Source organism: Rutidosis leptorrhynchoides, chromosome 3, assembly GCF_046630445.1.
Source record: "Rutidosis leptorrhynchoides isolate AG116_Rl617_1_P2 chromosome 3, CSIRO_AGI_Rlap_v1, whole genome shotgun sequence".
Taxonomy (NCBI): domain Eukaryota; kingdom Viridiplantae; phylum Streptophyta; class Magnoliopsida; order Asterales; family Asteraceae; genus Rutidosis; species Rutidosis leptorrhynchoides.
The window spans coordinates 218,659,275-218,669,665 of NC_092335.1; the positions used below are offsets into that span (position 1 = coordinate 218,659,275).

At 37.6% G+C, this 10,391-nt stretch overlaps 1 protein-coding gene across 3 annotated transcripts; it reads left to right on the plus strand.

Moving 5' to 3' along the window:
• Nucleotides 1–578: 578 nt before the first annotated feature.
• On the plus strand, nt 579–8,829 carry LOC139902780 (eukaryotic translation initiation factor 4G-like). Of its 3 annotated transcripts, none has more exons than XM_071885389.1 (11): nt 579–677; nt 828–1,048; nt 1,148–1,287; nt 1,937–2,083; nt 2,427–2,500; nt 2,594–2,650; nt 2,868–3,659; nt 4,275–4,610; nt 5,085–7,831; nt 7,937–8,131; nt 8,229–8,829. In XM_071885389.1, the coding sequence occupies exons 2-11, from the start codon at nt 873–875 to the stop codon at nt 8,557–8,559; spliced, it is 4,995 nt and encodes a 1,664-aa protein (XP_071741490.1). In that variant the 5' UTR covers nt 579–677; nt 828–872; the 3' UTR covers nt 8,560–8,829. The 3 variants fall into 3 exon arrangements, with proteins under 3 accessions (XP_071741490.1, XP_071741492.1, XP_071741491.1); XM_071885391.1 differs by having other exon boundaries at nt 4,278–4,610; XM_071885390.1 differs by having other exon boundaries at nt 831–1,048.
• Nucleotides 8,830–10,391: the final 1,562 nt, after the last annotated feature.

Here is a 10,391-nt window from a genome sequence, read left to right on the forward strand (position 1 = left end):
TTGCACGAAAATCGTGTTTAAAATATTGAGTCGGGATAGTCGCGAGTATTTTGCATTTTGCATTTCGGTGAACACTTTAGCCTAGTCGACTGAAATATACATTAGGTGTCACGTTGGAACGTTGCATCGGTTGTGTTCATTCAGTCGGATTGAAATTTACATTTTGACTAAATCATTGTATAGTGATAACATTTATTTGACAATATAGTTACTTATTTTAACGTTTCAATGTTTCAAATGGTTCGTTATTTGTTTTATTCATATTCGGTTGGAGTGTTGTTCAAGATTTGATTTAATAGATATGTTTGCTAGGTGATATAGTTGGATCGTAGAATCCTTTTAACGACACTCAATTAATTTTTTTTATCTATTTATTTATTTTTTTCGTTTTACGTAAAAAAACAAAATAAAAATTAGTAATACGAAAGTTACAATCTTACCCCTCATGAAAGGCCCATAATACGAAGGGTTCTTCGGTAGATAACCGACCCATTCGGGCGGATTTTTTCGATCTCCTAATTCCTAAAATAAACCTATATTTCCTTTTACAATCTCAATTAACTCACTATTCTTATTTTCTTATTTATTATTTATTTCCCTCTTTCATCATGTTTCCCAATTTTTCTCATTAAACCCTAATTTCTCTTCATACTTTCTATCTCTATCTATCACTTCCGGTAAGTAATTCATAATTCATTCATTATAAAGCCACAATCTTTTTATCTCTTATTTATGTAATGTATGTAATGTTAATACGTTAATTTTCTCTTATTTAATTTGAGAGATCTGAGTTATTTTTTTTAATTTAATTTTCGTTTGTTTGAAAGAAGAATAAAAAGGATTGAAAAGCAATTTCGTGAATAACTGTATTTATGTCCGTCAATCAATCAAGAGGTGATAAAAACGAGCCTTCACAGTACAGAAGATCGGGTCGATCCGGTAATCCGAATTCGCCGAGGAATTATTCCGGCGGTGGTGGTGGCGGTGGGAAGGGTGGCGGAGGTACTTCCACCACCGCCCCTCCATCCTCTGCTTATTCCGGTAAAAGGTAAAAAAATAAAATTAGGGTTTTTTTTTTATTTGTTTAATAAAGATACGAACTTTTGTAATTGTGTTTGTTGTTTTAATATTTTGATTTATTTTTCAGCTTTAAGAAAGTGGTTAGTAATGCCCAAGGAGCACAGGGTAGGGGAACTGGTCCTAACCCGAATGTAAATTCGTATCCGAATCCCTCTACAGGAGGTAGAGCCCCACAGAATGGTGCACAAGTTCAAGCTTCATTAGGAGGTATATTTGTAATTTGCAAATTACATTGATCTTGTATATCTTACTGTTGTAGCAACTAGCTACTGTAAATATGTGAGCTTTTTTGATTTGTTTAAATTATAAAAGACTAATATGTGATATTTGTCGATTATCATGAATGTAACATGGTGGAACTGTGCTGTAATTAGCAACTTGTTGTTGATATTTGTGATTGTAGATTTGTCGGAGCCTAAAATTAAACTTTGTCCATTCATATCTATACGTTCAATTTGTATAGTTTTTTTGTTAGTGAGGTGACTTTATATTATTATAGATATATAGGAATTCAAAAAGTGATGCTTTGAGTATGGAAATCTTGAACACCTTTCTCTGAATCGATTAATATGTTATATATGGAATAAACTATTTTAAACAGCCTAGTAATTGTATCTGAGTTGCTATGAAGTTTTCACCTTTTCTTAACTTGGAGATTAATATGCAATCATATCTCCCAGTCTACTGTTGGAAGTGTTTAAGAGTCTGTAAATGGTAACTGTATTGAAGTAATACAGTAGAAACGTTTATCACCTCTAAATTTATAGTTGTAGTAGCTAGGTGATTAGACTTATTAACTGCACTTTGTACACACTTTGTTAACCGTATTGTTTATTCTTATATACTAATTTTGTAGGTACACCCGATGCTTCATTGACAGGTGCTCCTGTAAAGTCGGCTAATACGTCAGTCCAGAAGAGCACCCCTGGCCTACCAAAGGCTCCACAAAGTAATGTGGTTCCTCCCAGTTCTGGTGCCAATGCCCCCGCCACCCCTATAAAGGGTAAAATGACGGCTGTTTGATTAGAATATATGATTACTATTTATACTGGTTTTATTTATGTACTCTATATAACCTAACCCAACCCTCTTTGTTATATACATTTTAAAAAGATTCAAAATTTACTTTTTTTTTTTTTGCTTAAAGAAATATAAGTTATACTGCCTGTTTTTTGTAAATGGTAAAGTTAGTATTTAAACAAAAGTTATCTGATCCGTCTTTATACGATATCACTTTAGCCAACCAAACGGAATGATGATTTTGTTTTTAATCCTGACTTGAGCGTAAGTTGTTAAAGAAATGTATACACAAGTCTTCTCTTGACGCGTTTTATATTTCTGCTTAGGTTCTGGTGACGCTTCTAGGGCATTTCCGCTTCAATTTGGGTCTATTAGTCCCGGTGTTATGAATGGAATGCAGGTAATTTGCATGGCTCGGTGTATAGTATAGTTTGTATACATGCATGTTTTATATTACATGCTTAAAGGGTACTAACTATTTATATGTGGTTAGGTACCCGCTCGAACCAACTCGGCTCCACCAAATATGGATGAGCAAAAACGGGCTCAGGTATGCTTTCTCGTTCTCTCAATATTTGACTTTAGTATGACCATTATCATATTTGAATATAGTATACATTTTGGCCAAAGTATGTATATTTCAGTAGTTAAGAAAGAACATGTATTCTTGTTATTCACATATGAACATTATGATTATATCTTTTTCGCAATTATTCCCAACTAAACTGAAACTTGCTATGTCGTGACACTTTTTTTTTATCTTGCAGGCTCGTCTTGAATCCATAAAAGCTACTACAATTCAAAATCCATCTACTGTTCCAAAACAACAAGTACCAAGAAAAGATGTGGGGCCCGTCGATAAACCTAACGTCAACGAGCCACGCCCAACCTCAAAAGATAAAAAAGAAGTACCACCATCAGCTCCTCACGTTACACCACTCTCTCAAAAACCTACCGGTCCACCTATGCCTTCGATTCCACCCGTATCGATGCAAATGCCATTTCACCAATCTCCAATTCATATCCCGTTCGGTGGGCCCAATCCACAATTACAATCACAGCCCATGCCCAATACATCGTTACCGGTGCCACACCCGATGCATATATCTGTCGGTAACCCACCACAAGTCCCGCCGCAAGTATTCGTCCAACACCATCATCATCATCAAGGGATGATTCATCAAACGCAAGGTCTACCGTTTGGTAATATGAATATGGGTATCGGGTTAGGCCCACAATACCAACAGCAACAGCAAATGCAACAAGGTCCAATGGGAAATATGAGTTTCGGTAGTACACGTAGAGCTGTAAAGATTACTCACCCAGAGACTCATGAAGAGCTGCAGTTGGGTAAACGGGCTGACGGGTATTTAAATGGAGCGACGTCTGGGCCTCCCCGACCACACCTTCATGGACCGCCTCAGTCACAAGCGGTTCCCTCCTTCCCATCTGGTCACCCGTATTTTCATAATTCTTACAACGCTAGTCCACTTTTTATCCCGCCACCTGGCGCTGCACAGAACGCTCCTGGTTCCCAGCCACCAAGGTTTTATAATCAGGTTAGTTGCTTTTGTTTTAATGTATTATCAAGCATGGTTGCAAATGGCCGTTGCGGTGGTTTGGTGACCAGCGCGTGCTGATTCAAAGAAAAACGTTTAATAAGTCGAGCAAAGGGTTTAAAGTCGGGTAAACTTTGGTCAAAAGTTGACTTTTTGTATGGCCTTGTTCTAGTATAAACAAAAATCCCAAGGCCATTAACAATTAGCTTAGGAAAAACAACACCCCCTTTGAACATTAATTAATAAATACACTAATTATATTATAGATATAGATAGATAGATAACATAATAAAAAACATACATATTATATAAACTAACAGCACGTCATCTTATTTGTAAATAATTTATTTTTCTGAAATATTTATGTTTGATATATTTATATTTAAAGTCAACGTTGGTCAACGTTCTTCTTGACCCCGTCTCAACTGACTCAGTCCTGACTCGGCCTTGAGGTCTTGACCGTCTCGACCTTTCAAGGTCCTGACCGACTCGTCTTCGTCTTCTCCAACCTTGTTACGAAGTCGATACATAATAAGAGTATCAATTTTTATTGTTTAACCTAAAGGAATGATATTTGCTTATGAGGTCTTTGGGTATATTTTGTTCTTTGTGCAGCAGGCATCTAAACAAGTGACAGTTAAACCGGCGATCAGTTCGCATCCGGAAAAGGCTGTTGTTGACAAAACTGAGATTTCTAATAATCAAAAGGCGGGTGTAGAAGTTGATATCTCCGGTCAAACTCGTAAAGAGACAATTGCTGGAAGCTCTTTACCGCAACCCGAAAAGTCGAACGATACATCATCTTCTCCGCCTGCTCCGATCAAGGACTCCACGACATCTGTGAATCGTGCATCTGAAGCTGCAAATGAATTGGCGGTTAATAAATCCGGTTCTTTTAAAGAGGAAGAGAAGCAGTCCATTGAAAAGATCCAGTCAATCCCTGAAGATAAGGTATTTTCATAATTTATATATGAAAACATGCTAATTTTTTTAATAAAAGATCCAGTCATCTGTGAATATGTGCCTCTGAATATGGGGTTGGGAATAAAAATGTATAACCTTGTTTGTTATTTCAGAACGTGTCTTGTTGGGTTGACCTGAATCACGTGTCTTACATGAAAAATTTAAGATTATCAATGGTTGTGTCAAGTATGACTACTAAATGTATATTCTTAAAGTTGTAATCTTTTTTTTTTCCCTCTATTAATTTGATTTTGGAGGTTTGATGTATTACAAATATACTCTGGGTGGGTTTTATTTGTTGGATTACTAGAACTCATTTGACATCTCACCTTTTAAGATATTGTATTTATTTTGTATTTGATTTTGGGGTATTTATGCATGAAATATCCTTTAAGAGGTTTCATTTTTTTCTTTTTATTGTTATAGTTGTTGACTTTAACTATTCACTATTACTATTCACAGGTTGATGCGCAATCGTCTGTTGTTCAGGAATCATCAACGCCTTTAACTGTATCTATGGAAAGCAATAAGTTAACGTCGTCTGATGAGTCTGCTTCTAAGTTTGATACCACCGAAAAGGGTCTTGACTCCGCCAAAGTTATCGGTTCCGAAACTCAATCTGAGAACTCCCCAAAAACAGAGGATCCAGTTGCTGAAAAACAAGTCAAAGAACATGTTTCCGACCAAATTCCAGATATCCCCGTTTCTGATGCAACCGTTGTACAACAAAATGAACCTACAAATGATATCGACGATAAATCATCAGAATCAGTTACCAACACGGTTCACGGTGATCAGGTTTCCGATTTGAATGACCGTTTAAGTAACCTCGACGTGGAACAAGTCAGCGGTCAACAACCAGTCTCGTTAAACGAGGACTCACCTTCTGTTTCAGTTTCTGTCCCCGAGATCCCACCTTTGACTACTGAACCCGAAACCACCGGTTTAATTTCTCCATCTTCTAGTAAGATCAAGGGTAATAATAATAATAGTACAAGTAAGGGGAAAATGAAAAGAAGAGATGTTTTGAAAAACGCTGATGCTCGTGGGACCGCTTCCGATCTCTACAACGCTTACAAACGTCCAGAAGAAAAGAAAGAAACGTCATCGTCCGAAAACGCTCCTGTGGAGTCTTCGGAAAGAGAGGTTTCGTCTTTCGTTGAGAAACGTGGGCCCGCTAAATTCGAGCCCGATGATTGGGAGGATGCAGCAGACATTTCGGGTCCCAAAATGGAAACCGGGTTGAAACTTAAGAACAGTGAGGAAGACAATGATGGAATGACAAAAAAATATTCCAGAGACTTCCTACTGAAATTCTCGGATCACTGTACCGATCTTCCGGAAGGTTTCGAAATCACGAATGATATTTCAGAAGCGTTTGGTGGGTCGGGTGTCAATTCGGGTCGTGATTCGTATCCTAGCCCGGGTCGAAGTGGCGGTGATAGGGCGGTGAACTCGGGTGCTCGGCTAGATCGTCGACCGAGTAACATAGGGCTTGAAGATAAATGGAAACAAGGTCCGGGCCCCATGATTCAACCGGGTTGGGACCCACGAGTTGATATGCAGGCGTATTTAGGAAGAGCAACACATGGTGTGTTACGGACCCCACGTGGTCAACCACCCGGTCAATACATGGGTGGCATTTCGCCAGGTCAGATGCTAATGCAGTCCCCTGGTCCACATATGCAACGTAATAACGCTGATTCTGACAGGTGGGCCCGTGCTACTGGTTATCAAAAAAGCCCAATGCCGTCTCCTCATAATACACCAGCGATGCATAAAGCTGAACGGAAATACGAAGTCGGTAAAGTAACAGACGAGGAGCAAGCGAAACAAAGACAACTGAAAGGAATACTTAATAAGTTGACTCCGCAGAATTTCGAAAAACTGTTTGAGCAAGTTAAACAAGTCAACATCGACAATTCGAATACTTTATCTGGCGTGATTGGTCAAATCTTCGACAAGGCTTTGATGGAACCGACTTTTGTCGAAATGTACGCCAACTTTTGTGCTCGATTATCCATGGAATTACCCGATTTTACAGGTGAAAATAAGGAAAAAGTTACTTTTAAACGTTTGTTATTAAATAAATGTCAAGAGGAATTTGAACGAGGAGTTCGAGAAGAAGAAGAAGCGAATCGAACCGAAGAAGAAGGTGAAGTGAAACAAACGGACGAAGAGCGCGAGGAAAAACGGGTCAAAGCCCGAAGACGTATGCTCGGAAATATCCGATTGATCGGTGAATTATACAAGAAAAAAATGTTGACCGAAAGAATCATGCACGAGTGTATAAAGAAGTTGTTGGGTCAAGGTCAAGGTCAACATCAAAACCCCGATGAGGAAGACATCGAGGCGTTATGCAAATTAATGAGCACGATTGGGGAGATGATTGATCACCCGAGAGCTAAAGAACACATGGATTATTATTTTGATATGATGTTGAAATTATCGAATAATATGGATCTTTCTTCACGACTTAGGTTCATGTTAAAAGACGCAATTGACCTTCGAAAGAACAAGTGGCAACAAAGGAGGAAGGTTGAAGGTCCAAAAAAGATTGAAGAAGTGCATAGAGATGCTGCTAATGAACGCCAGGCTCAATCTAGTCGGTTGTCCCGTGGGCCTAGTTTTAACCCGGGTTCGACTAGACGGGGCGGTCCGATGGAATTCGGGCCGAGAAACCCGTCAAATGCTTTACCTTTGAACCCGCAAATGAGTGGTTATCGGGGCCCACCCCAACAACTTCGCAGTTTCGGTGGTCAAGATTTACGATTTGAACCAACTACTTTACCGGTTCCGTTACGACCAATGGGTGATGATAATATTACGTTTGGGCCGCAAGGTGGGTTAGCTAGAGGGATGTCGGTTAGGGGTCAACCGTCCTCTATAATTGGTGGGCCCGGGCCCAATGGTTATGGTTCGGTTCATGAACGAGTTGGTTACACACCGCGAGAGGATTTGGCGGCTAGATACATGTCGGAAAGGGGGATTTCGCCCCGACCCGGTTATGATTTGTCTAACATGCAGGAACATAACATGAGTTATGGTAATCGGGATATGTGGAATTCGGGGCGCGGGTTCGATCAGCCGTCACCGATGGAACGAACACGAGTGTCGACTCCCCCGCAAAGTGGTCCTACTGATAATAAGGTTTTGTCTGAGGATCGTTTACGTGATCTGTCTGAAGCAGCGATTAAGGAGTATTACAGGTATGTTTTTATGTTATCAAGCTTTTAAACCCTTTTATGGGTTAATAACAACATTTATTATCCTAATAACTGGAATTTTAATAAATTGTTTTGTTTCTTTTTTAGTGCGCGAGATGAAAAGGAAGTTGCTATGTGCATGAAAGATCTAAATGCACCCGGTTTTTACCCATCGATGATATCCATTTGGGTCAACAATTCTTTCGAGAGGAAAGCAGAGGAACGTAATTCCCTCACCAAACTCCTCATCAATCTCGCTAAATCTCATGACCAAATCTTAAGTCGAGATTCGCTTGTTAAAGGGTAAATCATCCGTACATAAACAAACGTGCTTTTTTCATTATTCAAGATAATTAACTTTTAATAATAACTGTTTTATGTTTCCTGTTGCATGATCCAGATTTGAAATGGTTTTATCAACATTGGAGGACGTGGTGTACGATGCACCGTTAGCAGCAGAGTTTCTCGGTCATATATTTGCAAAAATACTTCTAGAAAACGTGATATCGTATACCGAAGTATGGCGTATGATATACGAAGGCGGGGAAGAAAAAGGACAACTTGTGGAATCGGGTCATGCAGCCGATGTTCTTGGAGTCATTCTCGAGACCATTAAATCGGAAAAGGGCGACCCGTTTTTGAACAATCTGGTTACGGGTTCTAATCCTCGACTAGAGAACTTTCGTCCTGCAACTATCAATAAAAAGTTGAGGTTAGATAAGTTTATTTAGATGATGATCATAAGTAAAGATGCTCGTTTTTATCTTTAGAAAGAAGGCTAGATTTTTATTATGGGTAGCGGTTGGTATATATACGTTATAGGAGGGTTTTACGATCCTTCGTTGTTTTTAATTTTATCGACGCTAAAAAGACTAACTTGCAGCAATGTTTAAAGATTCAAATGAGCATCTAGATTTTACTTGCTGATCTCATGGTTTTTTTTCATATCTAAACATGTATTTGCTTGAATTTCATAATGTCATATCTATTTTTGTGTGCAATACATTTTGAACAATTATTTACATTTTTTCGCAATTGAGTTTTGAACTGTAAGTTGTTAGGCTTATATATGTGCTTTATTTAATGTATATATTTCATAATAATGCCATACGGAGTATCAGATTTTAAATCATCTGAGTTTGTATATATCATTTTTTAAATTTTAATATGGAGGTTATGGAGTATATATTATATATTATATAAACACTGGTATGTTTATGTTTAAGAAAAGTTTTTCTTTTAATAAGATACTATTAATATCATTTATTCCTATATCATGTGTGCTAATATGCTTTTGAAACCTGAAGTCTACTCTCAATCTATTGCACCAAGTGCAACAAAACTGTCTAATTTGGTTTGCACGTCAATAACTCAGTATTTTTTCTTAGCTAGATTTTTTTCTTAGCTAGATTCAACTTTACCGGGGATCTGTTAATTCGCGTTCATCTTTTGTAACGCCGTGTTATAATGTAAATCAAATGAGTTCATTGTTTAAACGTTCATCTACTTTACCGGTTTGTTTCTGAGTTGGGACCTTAAACACCAAGTCACCGATTCGAAATATCGCAATTAACTAAGGGGAGATTTGTTGCACGTCACCTTATAAAACGGGTAGAACAATGGTTCTCAACGAGTACTGAGTTGACCAAAAGACAACTATTAATGAATGAGTGTAAGCTTTTCATGAAATGGTACAATTTCATATGAAGTACTTTAACTTTTCATGGTACCATTTCAAGAAAAGTTGTGACCATTTATGGTACCTTTTAGTTCAAAAGGTGTCACCATTCATGATACCTTTTCACCAAGAGGGGTAATCTTTCACTCTCTATAAATAGAGAATAATTGTCTCATTTTCTAGATGATGAAAAATTGATCATTCACAATATACAAATTATCTATGTTCTTGACTTCCAATTTTAATTGTCTATATTGGAGTTGTGTCTTTGTCTTATCCCGAATAAACATTTCGTGTGACCCTAAGGCAATATATGTATAGGGTCGAAATACTTTATCGCGAAAGTGACTACACGATTCAAAGGTTTATCCGGGCATTCAAAACCTATTATCCAACACATATCTATCCATTTTTATCTTTATAGTTTATATTACCTTAGTTAAGTTTAATCTATCACCACTTGTCGACAGGGTTAACTATTTAGGCACTTTTGTCCCACATTACTGATCAAACTTTACAAAAATACGAACCTAAGTTATACTTACCACTTACTCGTTAAAAGGAAGACTAAGTAGGTGAAATATAGCTAGGAAAACTTAGCTAAATATAAATAATAAAACCATTATTCCCTTGTGATAACTAATTCCGACGTTTTGCGAGCTAACGACACCGCATAAATAAAATTGTCCGTTTCGGCCATATTAAATATTTTTTGACGACCGTAAGTCAGAGGGACGAAATCATTAACATATGCAAACCACAGGGACGAAATACGTCAAAAACCCACAGGGACTAAATCAGCATTGTTACAAATCAGACCATTTCAACAATTTTTTCTTATTTAATATGTTTAGAATCATCTTAAAAAGTTACTTTTAGTATTTT

Bases quoted from the DNA above. Each gene is read 5' to 3' on its own strand.
- LOC139902780 (XM_071885389.1), top strand. From the start codon at position 873: ATGTCCGTCAATCAATCAAGAGGTGATAAAAACGAGCCTTCACAGTAC. The intron at 4,611-5,084 runs GTATTTTCATAA...TACTATTCACAG, and splicing joins AGTCAATCCCTGAAGATAAG to GTTGATGCGCAATCGTCTGT. The intron at 7,832-7,936 runs GTATGTTTTTAT...TTTCTTTTTTAG, and splicing joins GCGATTAAGGAGTATTACAG to TGCGCGAGATGAAAAGGAAG.